General features: G+C 44.6%; 2 protein-coding genes across 2 annotated transcripts in view; both read left to right on the top strand.

The window, feature by feature from the left end:
- LOC109734479 (7-deoxyloganetin glucosyltransferase) overlaps nt 1-26,020 on the top strand; it is a 54,346-nt gene that overhangs the window by 19,684 nt on the left and 8,642 nt on the right. The window lies entirely within an intron of this gene.
- On the top strand, nt 102-13,224 carry LOC141026628 (probable glutathione S-transferase). Its single transcript, XM_073503465.1, has 2 exons — nt 102-447; nt 13,070-13,224. The coding sequence occupies exons 1-2, from the start codon at nt 102-104 to the stop codon at nt 13,222-13,224; spliced, it is 501 nt and encodes a 166-aa protein (XP_073359566.1).

The following is a 26,020-nucleotide window of genomic DNA, read 5'->3' as shown; positions in this document are numbered from 1 at the left end:
CACTAAGTACGGGCGTCTTAGTTCGTTTAGGTTGGCAAGATATCAACAAGCAAGCAAACGAAAAAAAGATAAGCCAGAATCTACAAGCAAGCAAAGCAAAGATGGCTGAACCGGTTAAGCTCATCCGCACATTATGGAGCCCATTCGTCCACCGCGCCGCTGCCGCCCTACAACTCAAAGGGGTGCCCTACGAGCTGGTCCTGGAAGATCTCCAGAGCAACAGCGAGCTGCTGCTGAAGCACAACCCCATCCACCAGAACCAGAAGGTGCCCGTTCTGGTCCACAGTGGCCGGGCCATCCGCGAGTCCCTAATCATCATTGAGTACATCGACGATGCCTTCGACGAACCGCCTCTCCTGCCGGCCAATCCATGGTTGCCAGAAATTTGGGTTGATCGGGTCGAGGAACGGGGTCGCGGGTCGAGGGTCGCCACCCCTCCAGAACAAGGTACAGTAAGTGCATCTAGTGCCACCCCTAGTTGGTTTTGGAATATTGATGACAAACCTGGTTGAGGGACTAATGTGTTTGTGAGAATTGTAGGATAACACAGGTAGTAGTCCCTCATTGATTCGGTTTACCTACCGGAGATGACCCCTAAAAGTGTATGAAGACATTGAAGATAATGGTGGTATGTGAAGATATTCACATTGAAGACTATGACATGAGAAGACATCGCGTGAAGACTATGAAGCGCAAAGACTTAGTTGTTCTGTTGTCTCCTTTTCTTCTTTGTTGAGTTATAGGAACCACCGTACTGTTAAGTGGGGTCCCAGTGAACAAAGTCAGAGTGACGGAAGTGATGCTCAACCAAATCCTATGTCTTCGAGCGAATCTTATCCAGAGCTGGATGAGTTAGCTTTACTTGTAGCCCAAGTCAAGTTGCCGCGTGTGTTTGAAATCTGACCGTTGGAACACGTGTCAGTTCCTTAGTGACCCAGGGTCATTTCGGACAAATCAGGTCGGGTTGCCTAGTGGCTATAAATAGCCCACCCCTCCACCATAAATTGGTGGCTGCTCAGAGTTAGTACACGGCTTTTGTCGTTTGAGAGCAACCCACCGCCGAAGCTTCTGAGAGAGAGAAATCCTTGCGAGGACAAAGCCCAAACACCCAGAGCCAAAGAGTGTTAGGCATCACTGAAGTCTTTCTGTCCGCGTGACCTGAAGACGTGTTACACTTGAGGACTGTGAATCCTCCAGCCGGTTAATTAGGCGTCGCGTTCTGAGCATCCAAGAGTCATTGTGGATCGCCGGTGAACGAAGTACGTGAAGGTTTGGAAGTCTACCTTGAAGACTTACCAGAGTGATTGGGCAAGGACTGGGTGTCCTTAGCTCAAGGGGAATAAGGTGAAGACGTGGTCTTCTGAGCTAAATCTCAGCCTCCCTAACCAGACGTACAGTTGTCACAACAACTGGAACTGGTCCAACAAATCCTTGTCCTCATCAAGTGACTGGTTCTATCCTCTCCCTCTCTTTACTTACAGTTTGTCTTCGTGAAGTCATTGCCTGCTTGCACTACCTGTTTGACTTCACTGTGTGACTACTCTCGTTGTTTGGCTTCATACTATATTCCATCCTGATCTTTATTATCTAGCTGCTATTAGTCTTCGTGCTTTCACTTCATTTAATACTTGACTATGGCTTGCTTAGTGTAGTCTACCTTCCGCTGCATATCAATAGGTTCATTTCTATTGTTTGTCTTCGAAACTCTCATGTTTGGAAGACTTTCATAAAAATCGCCTATTCATCCCCCCTCTAGTCGATAACTAGCACTTTCAATTGGTATCAGAGCAAGGTACTCCCTTGTTCTGTGTGATTCGGTTTAACCATCTGGAGTTTTAGCTATGTCGACTGCAGGGATAATCAAAGTCTCCGCTGCTTGCCCCGTCTTTGATGGAACTGAATATCCCTACTGGAAAAATAAGATGCGCATGCATCTTGAAGCCATTGATGTTGACCTCTGATATGTCGTCAAGAATGGTGTCCCCAAGACTGGTGAAGGTGTCACCCCTGCTGATGTCAAGAAGTTCATTCAACTGGATTCTACTGCCAAGAATCATCTGTGGTCATCTGACCAAAGGACAGTATGGCCGTGTGAGTGCTCTGGAAACGTCGAAGCTAGTCTGGGACTGGCTCTCCAAGGTCAACGAAGGCGTCTCAACCCAGAGAGATCAAACGATCAGTGTTCTTCGCAACCTCTTCAACCGCTTGAAGAGAAACGACAATGAGAATGTCCAGCTCACGTTTGATCGCCTCACTGACATCACAAATGAGCTTCGTGCTCTCGGCGCCAGAGAGATCACCAAGCATGAAATCGTCAAGACACTGCTGAGATCACTTGACAGCTCGTTCGACACCCTTGCCCTGATGATACAAGAACGCCCTGACTTCAAGACACTCGATCCGTCTGACATACTTGAGAGGCTTAGCACACATGAGTTCCAGCTATCTGAGAAAAGAGATACCTATGGTCCCAACTATGGCCGAACTCGTGCTTTGAAGGCAAAAGCTGTTTCCTCATCTGAAGAAGAATCTGACTGCAGTTCTGGTGATCCCGAAGACATTGGAAAGGAGCTCGCTATGCTTGTGAAGAAGTTCCAGAAGTTCACTAAGAAGAAGGGCTTCAGAAAGTCTTCACGATCCAGCTCAAGAAATGATGAAGCTTCCACTCATGACTACAAAAATAGAACATGTCACAAGTGCAAGAAACCTGGACACTACATCTCTGAGTGTCCACAGTGGGACAATGAGAACAAGAAGAAGAAGAAGAGCAAGGAATATGATTCTGATGACAAGAAGAAGAAGAAGAAATCCTCAAAGTCTTCTTCCAACTCCTCATCCAAGTCTTCATCTCATAAGAAGATCTCATCTGGCAAGGCTCGTGCTTTTGTTGGCAAGGAGATGGATTCAGAGGAGGAGTCTGCTTCTGAGGAGGCGGAGGTGGAGTCTGAGGAGGAGTCCGACCCTGGCGTTGCAAGTCTGGCTCTAGCTACAGCCTACGTTGCCAAGTCCATCTTCAACACTGAAGACAATGGCCCCGTCACCAACGCTGATGCTAATGACAAGGACGACTCTGCTCCCACCTACTGCTTCATGGCACGTGGTGCCAAGGTAAAATCACGTGATGCTTACTTTCAAACATCAAGTGAAGATGACTCTGATTGTGAATCCAAACCCAACTACAAAACACTTGCTAAAATTGCAACTGAACAACAGAAAGCTATGGAACATACTCAAAAACTGTTAGACAAAAGCGATGACCTGTTGGACGCGGAAATGACCCGTTCTCAGTCCTTAATTGAAGACATAATTTTTTTTCATATTAAGTACCAGGAACTTGAAAGTCGTCATGAAGCGCTCTCACCACTCATGAAAAGCTTTCCTATGATTATCTTCAAAGGAAGCAAGAGCTTGAGAAATTGAGAGCGGCTCATGAAGATCTTCAAAAAGAGAATGAGTCACTTCGCGCTCAACAGATCAGTCCCGCTCAGGAAGGATTTGAACCACCATGTCTAAAATGCCTTGAGTGTGATAACGCTACTTCTGTTGCTGAATGTTCTACTGCTGCTACTGTTGCAATATCTTCAACTGCTGATGTGGTAACTAACCCCTCTGCTGAGGATACCACTACTATTGCTGATGAAAATGCTAGGTTGAAGACATTGCTTGAAACAGGGATGTACAAAAGTCTCAAAGGGCATCAGACACTGTGCGATGTCCTCAAAAAGCAGATTCTGAACCGAAACCCTAGGAAAGAGGGTGTTGGGTTCGAGAGGAAAATGAATGTTGATGGCTCCTACTGGAAGCTTGAGCAGTACCCCAAAACCACATGGGTTTCTACAAAGGGACCTTCAGTGGATCCATCCACCTTATCTGGCTTCACTCGTGCTAACCCTATTATTATTGATGAATCCTTTGATGCAAACTATAAACTGTTTAAGAATCAGAATGGTGAAGTGTTTGCCAGGTATATTGGTACTAACTGCAGGAATGGGCCACCTATGAAGAAGATCTAGGTTCCCAAAAGTTGTCTTGAGAATCTTCCTGTGAATGTCATCATGACACCGCCTGGGAAGAAGACAGATCCCATACCAAAGGCTTCATATGGTCCAAAGGCTTCATACAGACAGAGGACTCACCTGAGTCACCCTAACGCCAATGTTTTGCAGGGAAATCATACTCAGACTTATGAATATGAGCGTGTTTCTTCAAACCGCTATGTTCATAAAACTAAGAACTTTTCTGCTTATTCATATTAGTACTATTCACCTCCTGCAAGGCTATTTGCTAGGGCTTCAAAGCCGAAGTTCTCAGATGCTGCACTTAGACTCATTGCTTCTAAGCCACCCCTGAAGATGTGGGTGGTTAAGAAGAATTAACTTTCTTTTGCAGGGAAAGGTCTCCAGCCGAAAATCAAAGGCGTCTGATGCTGTTGCTGGGGACCTAAAACATCTTGTAGGGCGCAAGATCAAATGCCCAAATGGTCTCACTATGTATTTTGTTCCTGAGTCGCTTGTCAATCATCCTATTAGTCCTAATCTTGATCTGAGCTTTGATAATCCTCTTGTGCGTCAAATGTTTATGCTTCACAATACTCTTGGTGAATCCTATCCCCCCTAACTGTACTGTAGGGTATAACACCTCATGCTTCAGAATGGATTATGGACAGCGGATGCACTAATCATATGACTGGTGATCGAAGTCTTCTCATGGACTCAACCTTACGTCCATCTGACAAGAGTCACATCACATTTGCTGACACTGGTAAAAGCAAGGTATTGGGTCTAGGTAGAGTTGCAATCTCAAAGGATCAGCACATGGATAAAGTGATGCTTGTTGAATCCCTTGGTTTCAACTTAATGGCTGTCTCAATGCTTTGTGACTTGAACATGATTGTGATATTTGGAAAGTATCGTTGCCTTGTACTAATGGAAACTGAAAAGTCTCTAGTCTTTGAAGGGTACCGGAAAGATGATCTATACATGGTAGATTTCTCAGCAGGACCACAGCTTGCCGTATGTCTTCTAGCAAAAGCTTCAGAGTGCTGGCTCTGGCATCGAAGGCTAGGGCATGTTGGCATGAGGAACTTGCAGACTCTCTCAAAGAAGAAGCATGTCATAGGCATCGAGGGCGTCAAGTTCAAGAAGGATCACTTGTGCGGTGCCTGCGAAGCTGGAAAGATGACAAGGGCCAAGCATCCCTCGAAGACAATCATGACGACATCTCAACCCTTCGAGATGCTACACATGGACTTATTTGGCCCTACTCACTACTCTACTCTCACTACTATTGCTTGTCTCTATGGCTTCATCATTGTTGATGATAATTCAAGATATACGTGGGTGCACATAATTCTCTACAAGACTGAAGTGCAGGATGTCTTCAGACGCTTCGCCAACCGTGCCATGAACAACTATGGCGTCAAGATCAAGCATATCAGAAGTGACAACGGTACTGAGTTCAAGAACACCAGCCTCAACCTTTACTTGGATACATTGCACTCATGAGTTCTCTGCTCCGTACACACCTCAGCAGAATGGCATCGTGGAGCGCAAGAACAGAACACTCATTGAGATGGCTCGGACGATGCTCGATGAATACAAGACTCCAAGAAAGTTCTGGCCTGAAGCTATTGATACTGCATGCCATGTCATCAACCGTGTTTATCTTCACAAGCTTCTGAAGAAAACATGCTATGAACTCCTCACTGGCAAGAAGCCAAATGTCAGTTACTTCAGAGTATTTGGTGCTAGGTGCTGGATCAAGGATCTACATCACACTTCAAAATTTGCACCGAAAGCACATGAAGGTTTTATGCTTGGTTACGGAAAGGATTCGCACTCCTACAGAGTCTTCAACCTCTTTCACTATAAAGTGGTTGAAACTGTGGATGTGCGGTTCGATAAGACTAACGGCTCGCAAAGAGAGCACCTGCCAAATGTGCTAGATGAAGTTCCACCTAGTTAATCCATCAAGCTCATGGGAACTGGAGAAATCATACCATGTGAAGCACAGCCTGAAGAGGAACTTATCATTTCTTCACCTAATCAACCTGAAGACAATGCTCAGCCCGAAGACAATCCTCCTAACGATGACAATGATCAGCAAGAGCAAAATCTTCGTCCGGTTCATCCTCATGTTGCAAATGAAGTACAGATTGAGAAGATAATTAATAGCATCAATGCGCCTGGTCCACTCACTCGTTCAAGAGCAACACAACTAGCAAATTTCTGTGGGCACTTTGCATTTGTCTCAATATCTGAACCCAAGAAAGTTGCTGAAGCCTTCATGGAACCTGAATGGATTCAAGCTATGCAAGAAGAGCTTCAACAGTTCAAGCTGAACAATGTCTGGGAACTTGTCAAGCGTCCTGACCCTCGCAAGCACAACCTAATAGGCACAAAATGGATATATCGCAACAAGCAAGATGAGCATGGTCAAGTTGTCAGAAACAAGGCTCGTCTCGTTGCTCAAGGATACACTCAAGTTGAAGGGATCGACTTCGATGAAACATTTGCTCCTGTGGCTAGGCTTGAATCTATTCGCATACTACTAGCCTATGCAAATCATCACAACATCCTGCTCTATCAAATGGATGTGAAGAGTGCATTTCTCAATGGAAAGATTGAAGAAGTGTATGTTGCACAACCTCCTGGCTTTGAAGATCCAAAACATCCTGATATGCTGTACAAGCTAAACAAGGCACTGTATGGCCTCAAACAAGCCCCTCGCGCTTGGTATGACACACTCAAAGACTTCCTGAAGAGCAAAGGCTTCAAACCTGGTTCCCTGGATCCCACACTCTTCACGAAGATATATGATGGTGAACTGTTTGTGTGCCAAATATATGTGGATGACATTATCTTCGGCTGCACCAACCAGAAATACAGTGATGAGTTTGGACACATGATGCAAGAGAAATATTAGATGTCCATGATGGGTGAGCTGAAGTTCTTCCTTGGTCTTCAAATTCGTTAGCAAAGCAATGGCATCTTCATATCTCAAGAGAAATATCTTAAAGATTGCCTGAAGAAGTTTGGAATGCAAGACTGCAAAGGTTATACGACGCCAATGCCAACCAAGAGTCATCTGGGTCTTGACGCCAATGGTAAAGAGTTCGATCAAAAGGTATACCGCTCCATGATTGGTTCTTTACTTTACTTATGTGCATCTAGGCTAGATATCATGCTTAGTGTTTGCATGTGTGCTCGATTCTAAGCGGCACCAAAGGAATCGCATCACTTAGTTGTGAAGCGAATTCTTCGATATTTGGCTTACACCCCAACACTAGGATTATGGTATCCAAAGGGCTCAGTAGTCTTCAAAGAAGCAGAACTGTGTATCACTCTCCACTGCTGAATCTGAATACATTGCTGCTGGATCTTGCTGCGCGCAGGAAGCAAACACTCAAGGACTATGGCATCCATCTGAAACAAGTACCACTCTACTGCGACAACGAAAGCGCCATCAAGATTGCCAACAACCCAGTTCAGCACTCGAAGACAAAGCACATTGAAATTCGTCATCACTTTCTCAGAGATCATGTCATGAAGGAAGATATTGATATCATACACGTCAACACTGAAGAGCAATTGGCAGATATCTTCACAAAGCCCTTGGATGAGAAAAGGTTTTGTAAGTTGTGGTGTGAGCTAAATATCTTGGAATCCTCAAATGTCTTGTGATCAGGCACACATCCTAACACTTTTGCATGTTGATGACTTAGATGTGCAACACACGAAGTAATGTATGTCTTCAATCAATGAAGACTTACACTCTGAGTGTGAATACATTAATGCGGAATTCGACTTCAGAGCGCCACGATAATTGTGTGCCGTGTCTGGGTCTAATACTTCCTATACGGTGGGTAACACCACCACCAAATTCTTCATTTTGAAGTGTTTTTCTCATGGCGTTACATTTGCTATGTCTTCGCATTTGATTTGTCTTCAATACTAACATGACTTCATGTTTATCTTCACAATGTTGATTTGGTCTTATTCTGATATATACATATATTAGTGTTCTGTCCTCTACAGCATTCACTTATAGCGATGTCTTCTCGTTTAAATCTTTTGAACTAAGTGAATGTGATCGGACCCTAACCTCTCTATGCTTCCTATCTCAAACTCTATCTATCCAAATCATATGCATTCTGTTGAAGCTGTCAAATGTCTTCTCTGCATCCTTGTCAGCAGAAGATACAGAGACAAACATTAAATCTATTTTATTGCTCAATTCTTATTGCCTGAAACCCGGAGAAGCCGGAACGACCACCCGACAGTCCAGGCGTGCATGGGAACATGGAACAACTCCCAATGTGTTGCATGTTCGCCACGTGTCCCTCAGACGTGAACCGCCAGGGGCACCTGCGTAATTGCGTTGTGCCGTCCCTTTCCCTATAAATGCACATCCAATCGCGGTCAAAATCTTTCTTCCACCTCTCCACCTCGACAAACCCTAGCGCCACCGCTAGCTCTCGACGACGCCGCTGACGAAGCGCTTAGCTGCCGCAACCTCTCTGACGCCGTCTTCACGCCGGCCGCGGACATCATCATCTCCGCCGCCGCCGTAGGTGTCCTCCGTCGCCAAGTTAGGGCACGGAAGATCGAACTGCTCGGCCTCATCTTCTACTCCGTCAAAGCAGTTCATCGTGTGGTAAATTAAAACTCTCTTTTTTACCATCTTTTTGATCCGAAAGATTCATCCTTTCTACCAAAAGTGGTTTCTGCCTCCACAAATTTGGATCTATCATGTTCTACATCTCATATGATGCCAAGTATATTCACTTATGCTTCACACGTAGTTAGATTCCTCACTTGTACTTATTCTTGGATTCACAAATCTGGAACCAACTCTCAACATATAAGTGAATGTCTTCGCGCTATGAGGTCAATGTCTTCTAAACTGATTTATTTTCAAAATCTTCTGAGAATGCATATGACCTCTTCCCCTTCCCTCACATCTCTAATGCTATCACAGGTACATGTCCGTGGGAGAATCCCTTGGTTCTCATAGTCTGAATTCATTTGCAGAATTCTTACAGCATCATATCAACTCTCCCGAAGCCAGTTCCTGTCTGACCAGCAGACGGAAGCCTTTGACGGTGTTGAAGCCAGTCAGTCTGAACTTCATATCGAAGGATTTCCCACCAGACCTCTATGAGCTATACAAGACAGATCCAGAAGAGGACTACAATCAGCGCAAAACGCGAATCCAATGGATTCGAAGATATTGGGCAGAACAATGGTACAAGTACAGGTTCGTGACCCAGGAATATGCTGAAAAGAATGCCATCAAGCGACCCTGGGGAGACATCTTGTACAGAAATCTTGCACCCAGGTCCAGAGCTGAAGCCATTGAACAAGGCTCTACCCTTGCATGGTCCATGGACCGCAGCCTGCTGATGTTGACCCATCTTCGTTGCTCTGGTGTCATGAGGACAATCTGTTCAAGCACAACTTCCAGTTCGCCAAGAACTCAGCCAAAGAAAACAAGAAGTCGCGGGGATTAGACTTCAACCCAGGTCCCTCTGCTCCTCGTGCTGATGGCACACGCGAAGCTGAACCCAATCTTGTTGGGCCCTTCTACAACCTAGAAAGTCTCATCACTCACATTATGGTTCAAGGGGCTGTCGTGGATCACTCCGCAGATGACGCAGATTCTGACGAAGCGCCTGCACCACCAAAGCCAAAGAAGCTGAAGAAACCCAAGGCTTCGAAGCCTTCCACTGCACCAAGAGCTTCACGAGCGAAGCCTCTGGCCACTGCTCCTCCTGCACCAAGTGTGCAGTCTGAAGATCTCTCACGCATCTCCAAGTCTGAGAAGAAGAAGAAGCCCATGCACACCACTGGTCAAGCACTGACCCCTGCTGCTATTCTAAGAAATGAGAACGACGCCATTGATCTGTCGAGTGACGACGATCTTACTGATGATGCTCTTGAGCTGCTGATAAAGAGCAAGCAAGAGGCGGAAATCTTCAATGATTTGCCTCTCTTTGATGTGGAAGTGTTAAACAATTTCATTGATGAATGGTTTGACACCCCCAATCTCAGCTTTGATGATCTGCAACTCCCAGTTGGCCTCAGCGTCTCCTTTCATGGAGCCATTGCTCCTGAGCTGGCTCTAGCTCAGAGAATTGTTTAGCTGAAGTACACGATGATTATGAAAAGGCTCAATTCAAGAAGCATGTGGCCAAACTCAGCGTGACAGACGTCCAAAACATCAAAACTATGATGCATGAGCTCAAGGAAGCATTTCACAAGAAACGTGAAGAAGCCAAAGGTTCTCGAGAGCGAATGAAGCTTCTGTTGCAAATTGTGTTCAAGCTTACAATGAAGCTGAGAAGCGCAAGGCACTTGGGCATCTTGGCATCGACCCCAAGATGGCTGCCAAGCAGAAGAAGCCCACTGTGGACCAAGCTGAACCATCCAGGCGGGAAGAACCTCGCATTGTCTTCCTCGCCAGTATGGTAGGCGTGAAGCCTAAGGTCCCCACAGTGGCTTCAGAGCTCCAGAAAACAAGGGCAGCTGAAGCCAAAGCCAGAAACTGCAAGACCAAGAACACGACTGACGACGCTCCACCCACCAAGAAGCATAAAACCAAGAAGAAAGACCGGGCTGCTCCCACAGAGCCCCTTGTCGTCGAGCTAATTTCTGTTGCTCGTCCTGCATCTGCACAACAAGAACGTCGTATGATAATCCATGAGCCTACTTCCCCAGAGGCTCCTGAAGCTGAAGACATTCCAGCTGTTGACCCCACCGCAGCTGAAGACATTGGTCACCATGACAATCTAGAAGATGATGAAGTCCTTCCTCAGATCGAGCACAATGTGGTATCATCGCCTGTTCTCACGAACAACGAACTCATCAGCATTGGTCGTCCTTTGACGCCAATTGCTCAGGATGACTCATGGGCTGATCACCCTCAAGAATCCCCCCGTGAAGAAGACACACTAGCTACTCCCCCAACTCAAGTCACCACTCCGGTACTTGAAGATGAAGACTTTGTGGCCCAACCAACTCCATCTCCACAAGCGTCGCCAGCGTTTCGCAGGCTTCGTAAAGGACCAAGGCCACACGTCACTCTGTCGAGTGTTCCAGAAGGAGAAGAGCGCCAATCAGTATCACCCCATGTATTTCCTGAAGCCTCTCCTACTGAAAACATCCCGAGTCTGAAGCCAAAGCGGCTGAAGATATTCCGGCTGCATCAGCCGATGACCAAGAAGAACCAAGATTGGAAGAAGAACGTGTTGCTACACTCTCGTCCAACCCTGAAGTTGTTCTCGAGGAGAACGTGTCCGACCCTCCAACTACTCAAGTGGAGGTTAACAATACTGAGGCGGCCACAAACAACTCAACTGAAGCCAATGACATTGTCATGGCTGAAGCTACTATGGTGCCTGAAGTTGATGTGGTGCCAGAAGTAGTTGCACCTAAAGCCAATGCTGCACCTGAAACTAATCTGCAGCCTGACGTTAATGCCAATGCCACTGCTCCTGTACCGCCTCCTAGGCCACACACTATCGAGCAAGCATACAATTATGGTCAGCTGGTCACTGTCAGATGGCCCATTCTGATTCCTCCACCTGCTGCTGGTCCGTAATTTGATTATCACGTCGAGCACAGGCCTCAGGTCCAGAAGCCTAAGCCAAGACTGCTCAGGTTTCCAGGTACTGCCACTTCACCAGGGTCCTTCAATGCAAATGGCTTCATTGTGCACAACACTTTCTTTTATAGTGCCAAGAACCCCTATTCCAAGCCAAGGATTTCATCTGATCGGTTCTGGAGCTATCAACAGTGCAACTACTACTCGTGTGTTCTCTATGATCAAGGGCGCATCTTCCCTCATATGCGTCTTGATTGTGAAGCCATTGCTGGACTGCCCTGCCTAGAAGAAGCCCTTGACTGCTTCCGTGATGCTGGATTGCTGAACTTTGTGACTGATAAGGAGCATTGGAATGAAGAGCTTCTACTGCAATTCTATGCCACCCTCCACATTCGCAGCTACAACAGGGATCCAAAGACATGGGTCCTTGAGTGGATGACAGACAACGTACACCATAAAGCTAAAGCTCTTGACATTATTGAGCTCACTGGTCTGCCCACTCCAGGTGAACTATATGAACCTGGTTGTCAGCTTCACCGCAATGCATTGGAGAGCATCTTTCAGAAGCCAGAGCCCAACATGAGCCAAATGCTGAGCATGATGAAGCCTCTGCCATGCGACACTGAATACCCAAGAGAGTTCTTTGTTGAAGACCTAGAGTATCTGCCCCGCACTATCTATCATATCATCAGGCGAACTCTATGGCCTGTCAAAGGACATTCTTCTGCATCGAAGCTTGAAGGAGCAATGAAGACATTGATCTTTTATATCTTCAATGGCATCAGCTTCAATGCTCAAGACTTTTTTATAAGGCAATTGGCTGCATCAGGCTCTGATCTCTTTGGACTGAAGTTCTACGCTCCATGGGTTATGCGCCTTATCAAGCTTCATTCAGCTGTCAACTATCAGCCTTCTGCTCACAACCATCTGATCTTTTTGCCAAAGGTTCATATGTCAGTTGAAGCCATATACCTAGAGCCTGCCAAGAAGCCCATTTATCTTCACAATGCTGATCACCAAAGCTTCACCCAGCCCATTGAAGGAGTCCAGGTAGTCACTCGTGTTTATCCTTTGGCTGGCAATACATGCTTACCTCACCGTGCTCAAACTGAAGCCACTGAAAGCACTATTCCTCAAAGGCCCCGGAAGCGATCTCGTGTTCTCAATGACCGAGAGCTTCTCGTTGCCCTGCATCAGAAACAGGATAAGCATCACTACTGGCTGAAGCGATAGATGCAAAGCCTCTTGGTGGATGTCAATCGCATTCGCAACCTTGCCACCAAGAATACCTTTGTCACACATGAAACCTGTCGGAGGTCATGGAAGAGTTTGACATTGCTGAGTGCTGAAGCAGATCTTCAAGACGATGGCTTCACTGAAAGATTCAAGTTTGACTCCACTCCTCCAAGGAATGCTGTGTTGTGTCGAACTCCCTCTCTTGAAGACTCTGATTATTCCTCATCAGCTGCAATGGTGAATGCCAGAGTCATAGATGACCAAGATGATGCTACCTCACCACCTCCTACTTCGGTGCGTATCGACACTGCACCAAGTTCTTCTGCACCGCCAAACCCCGACGCCGACCCTGCAGCTTCACCTACTCCTTTTGGGAACGAGTAGAGACTCTATGTCTTCAAGCCTTTTTGGTCCTTACTGACAAAAGGGGGAGAAGCATATGAGTTGATAGTCTTCAAGCGGGTCCATATGGGCGGTTGCTTTATATTTTGCCTAGTGTTTACAACTCTCGCTTTTGATACATTTGGTTCTTTGAGTTGTAACACTTAAACTTGTTGGCCGTCTGCTACGTTTTCTGCTATTCTGCGATGCGATGATAAATTCCGCATGTGCGATGATAAATCCCACACTTAGTCATATTGCAGACGTCCATTTTTCATTATGCATGTCATTATCTTCGTTATATCAAATCATGCATGATGAATTGTCTTCATAAGTTGAAGAGGATCTCCACAAATACAACCTGCCATGTGCATTTGCATTCCAAAAGCAAATTACTTATATGCACATCTTCAGGGGGAGCCTTTTTCTACTTATGAAGACAATACCTTTATCCTTTACAATTTCACATACTTTTATCCCCGTTGAAAACTTCAACCAGTTTGTCATCAATCACTAAAATGGGGGAGATTGTAAGTGCATCTAGTGCCACCCCTAGTTGGTTTTGGAGCATTGACGACAAACCTGGTCGAGGGACTAATGTGTTTGTGAGAAATGCAGGATAACACAGGTAGTAGTCCCTCATTCATTCGGTTTACCTACCATAGATGACCCCTAAAAATGTATGAAGACATTGAAGATAATGGTGGTATGTGAAGATATTCACATTGAAGACTATGACATGAGAAGACATCGCGTGAAGACTATGGAGCGCGAAGACTTAGTTGTTCCGTTGTCTCCTTTTCTTCTTTGTTGAGTCATAGGAACCACCGTACTGTTAAGTGGGGTCCAAGTGAACAAAGTCAGAGTGACGGAAGTGATGCTCAACCAAATCCTATGTCTTCGAGCGAAGACAATGAGAGCGAATCTTATCCAGAGCTGGATGAGTCAACTTTACTTGTAGCCCAAGTCAAGTTGCCGCGTGTGTTTGAAATCTGACCGTTGGAACACGTGTCAGTTCCTTAGTGACCCATGGTCATTTCGGACAAATCAGGTCAGGTTGCCTAGTGGCTATAAATAGCCCGCCCCCTACACCATAAATTGGTGGCTGCTCAGAGTTAGTACACGACTTTTGTCGTTTGAGAGCAACCCACCTCCGAAGCTTCTGAGAGAGATAAATCCTTGCGAGGACAAAGCCCAAACACCTAGAGCCAAAGAGTGTTAGGCATCACTGAAGTCTTTCTGTCCGCGTGACCTGAAGACTTGTTACACTTGAGGATTGTGAATCCTCCAGCCGGTTAGGCGTCTCGTTCTGAGCATCCAAGAGTCATTGTGGATGGCCGGTGAATGAAGTTTGTGAAGGTTTGGAAGTCTACTTGAAGACTTACCAGAGTGATTGGGCGAGGACTGGGTGTCCTTAGCTCAAGGGGAATAAGGTGAAGACGTGGTCTTCTGAGTTAAATCTCAGCCTCCCTAACCAGACGTACAGTTGTCACAGCAACTGGAACTAGTCCAACAGATCCTTGTCCTCATCAAGTGACTGGTTCTATCCTCTCCCTCTCTTTACTTACAGTTTGTCTTCGTGAAGTCATTGCCTACTTGCACTACCTGTTTGACTTCACTGTGTGACTACTCTCATTGTTTGGCTTCATACTATCTTCCATCCTGATCTTGACTACCTAGGTGCTATTAGTCTTCGTGCTTTCACTTCATTGAATACTTGACTATGGCTTGCTTAGTGTAGTCTACCTTCTGCTGCATATCAATAGGTTCATTTCTTTTGTTTGTCTTTGAAACTCTCATGTTTTGAAGACTTTCATAAAAATCGCCTATTCACCCCCCTCTAGTCGATAACTAGCACTTTCAGGTACGACAACGAGTATAGTTCTTCGGGACGCTGATTGGGAACATGGATCACGTTCCAAAGAATTTCGGGTCGATGACCCCGGTACGATACGTCGGTTCGTGTAGGCGATAGAAAGGTCCTGAGGATCCCTCCAAAAATATGACAATCTGTTGATATATTTCAGCTACAAAATTTCACATTAAATTTTCATTTGTGTCAGCAATTAAGTAATAAAATTGATTAAAAGAAATGGGGCCACATCTTACATTCATAAGAGCAAGTACAATTGTGGGCTTATAGCTTGCATACATGGCAATGTTGTTGGGAAATGTTGCATGGAAAACAAAAAAAATTCTACGCACACGCCAGATCTATCCAGAGAGATGCATAGCTACGAAAGGGGAGAGCATCTTCATACCCTTGAAGATCGCAAAAAGGAAGCGTTTATCAACGCGGTTGATGTAGTTGTACACCTTCACGATCCGTCCCGATCAATTATCGAACGTACGGCACCTCCGCGTTCAGCACATGTTCAGCTCGATGACGTCCTCACCTTCTTGATCCAGCAAGACGGGCGAAGTAGTAGATGAGTTCCGGCAAAACGACGGCGTGGTGACGGTGTTGGTGAAGAACAATTCCGCAGGGCTTCGCCAAGCACAACGGAAACTATGACGGAGGATAAACTAGAGGGCACGGGGTCGCCGGCACACAGCTTGGTGATTCTTGATGTGTTCCTGGTGCTAGCCGTGCCCCTCTATTTATATGTTGAGCCCGGGGGTCGTAACTTGGAGAAAGAGCCTCCTCAAAGTCGGTTTTGCTCGTAAGGAAGTGTCCTTCTCGGACTTCCAGGACCAAACGCCACAATCCTTGGCATCTGGCCCAGACGCCATGGGCCTCGGCGTCTGGCCCAGGGCCAGATGCCAGGGTCTCCGACGTTTGGCCCCCTGGCCTCCGCAAAACTCCTTTTGCACCGACCTAAAGCCCCCCTTGGCCGAACCATATCATCCTATATATCAATCTTTACCTCCGGACCATTCCAGAGCTCCTCGTCATGTCCGTGATCTCATCTGGGACTCCGAATAACATTCGATCACCAACATACATAACTCATATAGTACTATATCGTCAACGAACGTTAAGCGTGCGGACCCTAAGGGTTCAAGAACTATGTAGACATGACCAAGACACCTCTGCGATTAATAACCAATAGCGAAACCTGGATGCCCATATTGGCTCCTACATATTCTACGAAGATCTTTATCGGTCGAACCGTTATGACAACACACGTAATTCCCTTTGTCCATCGTTATGTTACTTGCCCAAGATTCGATTGCCGGTATCTCTATACCTATTTCAATCTCGTTATCGGCAAGTCTCTTTACTCATTCCGTAATACATCACCTCGTGACTAACTCCTTAGTCATTGATATGTCTTCGTCGTATCTATAATTTTTTATTGTTTCATGCCAATATTATACAACTTACACATACTTTTGGTAACATTTTATATGATTTATTGGACTAACCTATTGATCCAGTGCCGAGTGCCAGTTCCTGTTTGTTGCATGTTTTTTGTTTCGCAAAAAATCCATATCAAACGAAGTACAAACGCGATAAAAATTTACGAAGAATTATTTTGGAATATATGTGATTTTTGGGACTTGGAATCAACGCAAACGGAGGCCCAAAGTGCCCAAGAGACACCAGGGCGCGCCCCAGGCTCCAGGCATGTGGTGGTGGGTTGTGCTCACCTCGTACGTCAATTGGGGCTCTACTTCGGGCGTCCTGGCATTGACCCCAGGATGGCTGCCAAACAAAAGAAGAAGCCTGTTGAAGCCCAAACTGAAACACCAAGGCAGGAAGCACCTCACATTGTCTTCCCGTCCAGCATGACAGGCTCGAAGCCTAAGGTCTCCTCAGCAGCTTCAGAACTGAAGAAGACAAGGGCAGCTGAAGCCGCAGCCAAGAAACACAAGCACAAGGATGCTTCTGATGATGCCCCATCCAAGAAGAAATTGAAGAAGTCTTCAAAGAAAGATCATGCTGCGGCCTCTGAGCCCCTTGTTGTTGAGCCCATTTCTGTTGCCCGTCCAGCCTCCACCAAACAAGAGCGTCAACTTATGATCCACGAGCCTGCTTTCTCAGAGGCTCCAGAAAATGAAGAAGTTCCAGCTGTTGACCCCATCATAGCTGAACACATTGGTCGTGAAGACAATGTAGAAGATGATGAAGTCCTTCCTCAACTCGAGCACCAATTGGTATCATCGCCTGTTCTTACGAACAACGAACTCATCAGCATTGGTCGTCCATTGATGCCAATTGCTCAGGATGATTCATGGGCCGATCGCCCACAACCAGACACCCCACTCATGATGAGACACCCAGAACTCCACCACCTCAAGTCACCACTCCGGTGCTTGAGGACGACAACTACATGGTGCAGACCACTCCCTCACCAAAGGCGTCGCCCGCATTCTGCAGGCTTCGCAAAGGCCCTAGGCCACAAGTCACCATGTCAAGCATTCCGAAAGGGGAAGCGCAACAAAGCTCAGTAGCACGTCAAGTGTTTCCTGAAGCCACCCCCTCTGCGAATGTCTTTGAGTCTGAAGCAAAAGCTGCTGAAGACATTCCGGCTGCATCAGCCGATGAAAATCAAGAAACAAGAGAAGAAGATGAAAGAGTTGCCACACCCCCTGTCACTGAAGAAGTCAACAAGAGAAGTCATTTCTGTTGCCCGACCCTCCTGTCATTGAAGACACGGAGGTTGAACACACTGAGGCTGCCACAAACACTGCTACTGACGCCAATGACGTTGTCATTGTAGGAGATATGCCCTAGAGGCAATAATAAATGATATTATTTATCTCCGAGTTCATAATTATGTTTATGTTCCATGCTATAACTGCAATGATTCTCGAGTCTGCAATATCCACGAGGCTCGGAGGAAGACTCAAATGCACGTGTGGAATAATAAACGGTAAGAAGTATTCCTAGTCTGGCCTCTAAGACTAGCTCAAGTGTTGCATGATGATTCTGTTTTCCTGGTCATGGGCATGTCTATGCCAGCAACTTTGAGGGCACAATGTTAAGAGAACATTTGTGTTGAATCGACCCGGATTGATGTTATGCTATGAGATTCATTCGTCACAAGTTTATTGGTACATAACACAGAGATGGTTAACGTTTGCATGATTCCTTAGACCATGAGAGTATCGAGTTTCTTCATGCTTGCTTCATGAACTTTGGGGTTTGTTAAACGTCATCCGTAAATGGGTGGCTATTACGGCGGCTTACGGGTTCATGGAAAAGTGTGTCAAGTAACTTGATAGCTCAAGATTGGGATTTGCTCCTCCGACGATGGAGAGATATCTCTGGGCCCTCTCGGTGTTACGGTATCCATCATCGTCTGGCCAGACACTTTGTGATTTGATCACGGGGATGCCGGAACACGATAACGAGAAAAGAGAACAATACCGGTAACGAGGTAACTAGCATAGTGGACAAGTTGTTGATCCACGGGAATGCCAACATGTCTCACCTCGGGTATTTGTAACATATCGCGAAGCAACAGGAATAGAACACGACAACTGGAGGTTCACTCGAATATTTATTCGTGTGGGTATAGGGGTCAATATGGGTGTCCACGGCTCCGATGTTGATCATTGATCGGAAGGGGTTCCGGGTCATGTCTATACTTCACCGAACCTATAGGGTCACACGCTTAAGGGTCATCTATCTGCTGAATACTAGACAGGGAGTCTGAGAGAAAATCACCGAAAAAGTTTCGGACACCGAAAAGTTTCGGACAGCGGAATCGTACCGCAGAGAGAGGTCATCGGATAAGTTTCGATGATACCGAAAAGTTGTTTTGGAATACACCATTAAGTCAAATTAGTTTCGACACATGCCTGATAATTCTTGGAGGATGCCAGAATCATTCTGGAAGCTTTTTGGAATTTTCTGAGATAAAAACCGGAAATGTTCCGGAGCTGCCGGAGCCACTTCAGATGCGTTTCGCAGATGAAAATCACTAAAACCGGAATTGTTTCGGAACGCGTTGAAAATCATTTTAGTGGGTACTGGAAATGTTCTTAGCCCACATAAATATTTTCAGTTCGATCAGACGCTGAAAAATGTCGTCGTGAATAGTGAAAATCAGCTTTATGGTTACTTTATGGAAAGCCACCTTTTGGGGCTTTGCTCCAAAAGATCTTGGGGATGACATGGATGGATAGGAGCCATTTTTTGGGCCCCTCATGGGGGTGTGGCCGGCAACATGGGGTATCCCCCCTTGGGGACCCTCTTGTTCCTTGGTTTCACTCCTAGGTCCTTGTGGAAGGACTTCATTCATGTGCATTTTGGTTTTTTTGTGAAACTACCCTACCCCCTTGGGATTTCCTATAAATAGAGGTGGAGGGGCAGCCCTCCACACTCATCCCTTGCTCTCATACACATGCCATGCATTATCTGGCTTCTTCTCTCCCTCCCACGAAAAGAGTTTCGTAGAGCCGTAAGGCTGTCTGGGTTCCGGCAGGAACTAGTTCTGGACGGCGAAGCCCTGCCGGATAGATGACACCGTATGTGTGCAACTCTGTAGAGAGATCGTAGTTTCGGTCTTAGTTCGTGAGTCCCTCCCGAAGGGCTGTCCGTGTGTTCGTCCGAGTTTCGAAGGTCCTCCCGAAGGGCTGTCCGAGTGACCGTTCGAGTTTCGAAGGTCCTCCCGAAGGGCTGTCCGCGACACCGTCCGGGGGGCTGTTCGACCGTCTCCCGGAGGGCTGTCTGAGGAGCAGATGAGGGTATACATCCTCGCGGTTGGGAGGTTGTAAATCCTAGCTGCGGGGATCTGCACCGCCGATCGTCATCGACTCTACTTCCCGCTGCACTACGAGTCGGTAACGAAAAAGATCAAACCATGTATGCAGTCTCCATAGTGGTCCTGGGCTGGTGCGTAGGTCGGAAAATTTTTGTTTTCTGTCGCGTTCCCCATCAGTGGCATCAAGAGCCGTGCTATGCGTAGATGCAGGTTCGATCTAGAATACATGGAGATGTATGGGTATTGCATAATATAATTAGGTAGTAGATGAGATCTATTGCTGAAAATTATTTATGCGGGTGACAGATGAAATCTGTTACCCGAGGTTCTTGTTGCTTCCCTAGAATTTGCGTTTGCTCAATCTCGAGATAGCATGGTGGAATTTGACAAAGTTCTGGCAATCTGTGATCCTGATTGATCATGGAAGTGCTACCAGTTCTTTGGGTTCTGCCGTAGTCAAAAGAATGATGAAATTCGCAGATGAAAGGGCATTGCAGATATGATCTGCACGGGGGTCATGCGTATGACGAAGTTTAGTATGGGGCTCGAGATTTAATTATCCCGTGTTTCATACACCCCGAGATGTTAATCTAGCAACTTGAATAATCATACTTGATGATAAAACGTTGGTCGCTGCGGTTTAAGTCAAAACCTTAGAAGCCACGTAAAATAAATTTTGCATAAACCGATTAGAGGCGTCTAACTTGGTTTTGCAGGATGTGCATATGATGTGGTATAGCAGTGCTCATACTAATTCGATTATGTATGAGATGACTATATGATGTAATTTGATTAACATGACCTGCGTGTCATGATTCGGCATGATGGTTGGAGCCATATGATTGCACATTAATGACCTGCGTGTCAACCTTGTTGTAATGCATTATTTTGTTAGCTATAGATATAGCAATATTATCTGGTGCATCGACAAGGTGGTGGCAATCTTCGCGAAGGTGAACACCGACGCGAATGCCGAAGACGAAGAAATGAAAGACTTCTCCGTCAGAAAGGGCTATACCATATCATGCTATTATGAATTGCCTGAGATGTTTATCCCTTATGATGCACCCTTCTTGATTGCGCGGTAGTCGCTTTTATTAGGGTGATCTCTCACTTAAAATACCAAGTAGTTAGTGTTCTCCCAAGTGTAGCACCATCACGGCACCTATCTTTTCGGGGTGCGCCGTGTCACACGGGTACGAACGATTAGAGAAGTGTGAGGCGGGTGAGTTGAGACCTCGCAGCGAGATCACTTGGTTGTCTTGACGTTCAGGCATGACCGTCATGAGCTCGGAACACACGCATCGAAAGATGAACAAGAGTCACATAGAGATGTGATTGGCAAGTTGGCCTACCGGTTGAGATTTTTCGTCATCAGTGGTGTTACACCAATGACGAACAATTGAAATGTGGGTCTTGTATCACTCACAATCAATTTTGAGAGATATTGATTTGAGTGGGAGCGCACTGTTGAATTAACATGTTTAATTCTTAGTGCAATTAATTGTGAACATTGTCTAAGTGTTATATGCAAAATAGTTGTAGAATAATGGCTTGCGTTTCCACCTTCCCTGTTAAAATTGAATAGCTGTTAAATATCTGGTTAAAACTTTACGATTGGTACCGTAATATGAGGATTGTCCTCAAAAGTGCCGAGAAGGACTTTGTCCTATTGCATGCTTTCCGTCTCCTCCCGCTAATGCTATGGATCATGTGACTCTCGTCCTTTGATCCAAAAGCTAGAATTCTGTTACGGTCAAGTAGAATATGTTTGCTTCCATGAAACCCAAACTTCGAAAGTTGGGATAGTTATATGATATTCATGGAACTGAAAATTATTTTCAGATACAAACAAATCAATGTTTGTTTGCAAGTATTAGTAAAAGTGTTTACTATGCATTTGACTGTTGGGAAAGGGATCCAGAAGAACGCCTGTCATATAATGAAAGGTGAATAAAACAACAACTTAAAGAGAAAGGAAGTGTCCAAAGGGTGTTAGTATGACTTACACGCCTAGGAAGTCCGGGGCTAATGCCATTCTTAAGTTGGGTGCTTCTTCTGAGAGTAGGAGAAATACTAAAAGTTAAACTGCTAGAAGTATAAAGGCAAAAGGAAAGAAGACTGGAATATCCAGCTCATGTATGAATGTCATACAAGTTTTTGATGTATAGAAGGCTGGTCAAAGATATAGTTCTTGCGAATTATGGTTAAACATGTTAATCACTAATTCTTGGGTATTGTGAGTTCATCACAAAAATGCCCGCTCGATTGCATTCTATTGCAACTCGATGTAAGAACTACTATGGCCTGAAAGACCAGCTAGAAATGAGGTTAAGGTATACACAAGGAACATAGTAAATGTTACTATACCTTCCATCGGTGTATTGCCGTCTGTATTTATTTTCATAATTCATTTAGAGTTTTACAAACTCTATCCCATTGCATAAGGCATCTTGCAAGAAGGTTGTTCATAAGAGAACTTTTTATGTTCGATGTTATGAATAACACAAGGGCCATACTTTCATTATGAATGAGATGTATGTTATGAATATTGATAATAATACAATACCTCTGGGTTTACTTTCATAATTCATTTTAGATTTTCATACACTCTAGCCCATTGCACAATGTTTGTTGCAAAAGAGTTGTTCATAAAAACAACAATTGTTGTTAAGTATTATGAATAACATAAGGGTCATACTTCCATCATCGATGGGACGTATGTTATGAATATTGAGGGTAATATGATACATCCATAACACTGACGCTAAATGTCGCAAGACTAAAAGAATACCACACAAGTGTGGCACTACATTTGGTCACATTGGAGAAACCCGCATGGAAAATTCCATTATGATGGATTTTGAAGTCTTTTTGATTTTGAATCATCTGACACTTGCAACTTTCCTCCGAAGAGTGAAGTGACTAAAATACCGTTCACAGGCCATAAGGAACGAACAACAAACTTATTAGTGATCATACATTTGATGTGTGTAGTCCGATAAGTGTTGTTAGTGGTGGATTTATTTATCTTCAGAAATGACTCAAGTAGATATATGGATATTTACATGATGAGACGTAAGTCTGGATCTTTTGAAATCATTCGAAAGGTTCTCAAAAATGAAGTAGAAGTTATTGTAACAAGAAAATTATGTTTCTGCAATTTGATTGCACAAAGGAATATTTGAGTTACATGTTTAGCGAATGTCTGATGAGTTGTGAAAGGGGTTTCATAAACTTGCACCTCCCGGAACACCACTGCAAGTGGAAAGTCCGTGGAGATGTAATCAAACCATTTATGACATGGTAAGTTCAAAGATGACATAAATAAATTTGCCATTATCCCTTTTAAAGTGATGCTTTAGAGACTGCGGCTTTTACACTGAAAAGAGCTACATCGGGTCTGTTGAAATGAAGCCATGGTATGGTACGCCCAACCATGTTATATCTTTTCTTAACATTTGGAATATGGGGCTTGTGTAAAAGGTTACAAACCTATTCCAAATCAGCAAGTGCTACTTTGTAGGTTATACCAAAATGTTGGGTATTCCTCCCTCACTATACCGAGGCAAATAGTTTTGCCGCGAAACGGTGTGCTTTTAAAGAGAATGGTTCTTTCTAAAAGGTGAGTGGGAGAATAGTGCAACTTGACGAGATAAATAGTATCTTCATCAGATCAAAGGAAAGAGACCTTGGAAGAAATTCCAGAGTTTCCTACTGCGACTGATACAGAAGTCTCTACAATAAAATGTATGAACTTCGGTCGAACTTGCAGCTGAACCACGTAGGCAAGGCTCGTGCAAACCTCTCAGGTGCGCAAACGAGATATTGTTGTTAGACAACATTATACCTACGATACACAAGGAAGCGTTGATGGGCCCTGACTCCGGAATTGGCTAAATGCCAATACAACCCGAGTTGGTTTCCATATAAGTGATTCAAGATTAAAACCTTGATACACCTTTTGGAAGACTTAGAGTCTAACGAATATTTATGGAACTTAAAACTGATACGGATAAAATGTTTTATCCATAAAGCTCGACTTGTTGAAATAATACGATGAGGTTGTTTTCATCGTAGCGATGCTTAAAGTCGGTTCGGGTTGAACTAGCAATTAATACATATTTCAATCATGAGATATGAAACATGGATGATAAAAGGATTTCCATCTGATGGAAATGAAAGCTAGGACTTGTATATGATACAATCCAAAGTAATTTGTCGATCCATAGGATGCTAGTAGGTATGCAAACTTCAGAGTTCCAGCAATGGACAGAAGAGAGCAAAATGGAGTTGGAATCTTTGTGTTTTGATGAAATGGTCAAAGGGGTTTTGACTTCATCAATGGGTAACGAAGATGCTTGTAATTCAAGAAAGTAAGTGGGAGCGTAATAATATTTCTAAAAACCTTATGTGCTTGGCACATTGGTAATTGGAAATAAATTTCTTGACACAAATTAGGACTTCATTTGAAAATAGTTTTTCGATGAAGTGCTTAGGCTAAATAGCCTCAATATTAGGCATGATGATCTATGGAGATAGATTTACCTAATGGGGCTAAGCAATGAATACATATTGACAAGATGCTAAAACCTTTTAGCATTTAAACCGCCAAGGAGTGATTCTTGCCAAAGTCACATGGAAGGAGTTTTTGCAAGACTCGGTGTCCCAAAACACTGATGAGTAAAATACATGATGCAGATTCCACACACTTTTGTGTTTGGATTAATCATGTATTCCATGGTATGTAAAACAACCAGATATGTCCGATACTCCCAAGGTGTTGCGAGTATGGATACCAAAGTGATCAAATTACTGATCATGGGACAACAGTGAAAGATGTCACAGAGTACTAGAGTAAGTATTGATGACATGGTTTTCTCGCAAGTAGAGATCATGAAGAGTTCGTTGTAAAATGTTACATCGATAGAGTCTTCATCTTTTCTCCATGCGATTTTCGATTTAAATTAAGGGTTTTGTGTAACACACAATGTGGTGGCACAGTTAGTTGGAATTTGTTCAAACTAGTTACTGTGGCGAATTCTATAACAAGGGCTAAGTATGTTGACGCTTTAGAAGCGACAAAGAAGATGTTGAATCATATAGTTCATTCATGAACTTAGTATAGTTCCAAGATGGCTTTTGACAATGGGACACTACTCCAGGTAGTTGCTCCATAACTCAGTCTGAGGAATCCAGGTTTGACCTGTGATTCACATACATACAAAGCCAAGTCCACACAAAATATGAATTTTGTGAAAACGTGAAAACGCGAAGACATGCAAAGATACACACGGAACTGAAGTCGTCAGATCCGTTGGACATCAGGCTATATCACAAGCGAAGCATATTTACACCGGTGTGCCACAGGTGTGAAGTGCATTAGCATAAGCTAGATCATTGACTCTAGTGCAAGTGGGAGTCTGTAGGAGATATGCCCTAGAGGCAATAATAAATGATATTATTTATCTCCGAGTTCATAATTATGTTTATGTTCCATGCTATAACTGCAATGATTCTCGAGTCTGCAATATCCACGAGGCTCGGAGGAAGACTCAAATGCACGTGTGGAATAATAAACGGTAAGAAGTATTCCTAGTCTGGCCTCTAAGACTAGCTCAAGTGTTGCATGATGATTCTGGTTTCCTGGTCATGGGCATGTCTATGCCAGCAACTTTGAGGGCACAATGTTAAGAGAACATTTGTGTAAAAATCGACCCGGATTGATGTTATGCTATGAGATTCATTCGTCACAAGTTTATTGGTACATAACACAGAGATGGTTAACGTTTGCATGATTCCTTAGACCATGAGAGTATTGAGTTTCTTCATGCTTGCTTCATGAACTTTGGGGTTTGTTAAACGTCATCCGTAAATGGGTGGCTATTACGGCGGCTTACGGGTTCATGGAAAAGTGTGTCAAGTAACTTGATAGCTCAAGATTGGGATTTGCTCCTCCGACGATGGAGAGATATCTCTGGGCCCTCTCGGTGTTACGGTATCCATCATCGTCTGGCCAGACACTTTGTGATTTGATCACGGGGATGCCGGAACACGATAACGAGAAAAGAGAACAATACCGGTAACGAGGTAACTAGCATAGTGGACAAGTTGTTGATCCACGGGAATGCCAACATGTCTCA

The sequence above is a fragment of the Aegilops tauschii genome, chromosome 7 (genome assembly GCF_002575655.3).
Source record: "Aegilops tauschii subsp. strangulata cultivar AL8/78 chromosome 7, Aet v6.0, whole genome shotgun sequence".
Classification (NCBI taxonomy): domain Eukaryota; kingdom Viridiplantae; phylum Streptophyta; class Magnoliopsida; order Poales; family Poaceae; genus Aegilops; species Aegilops tauschii.
This window is presented reverse-complemented; position numbering and strand designations above follow the sequence as displayed.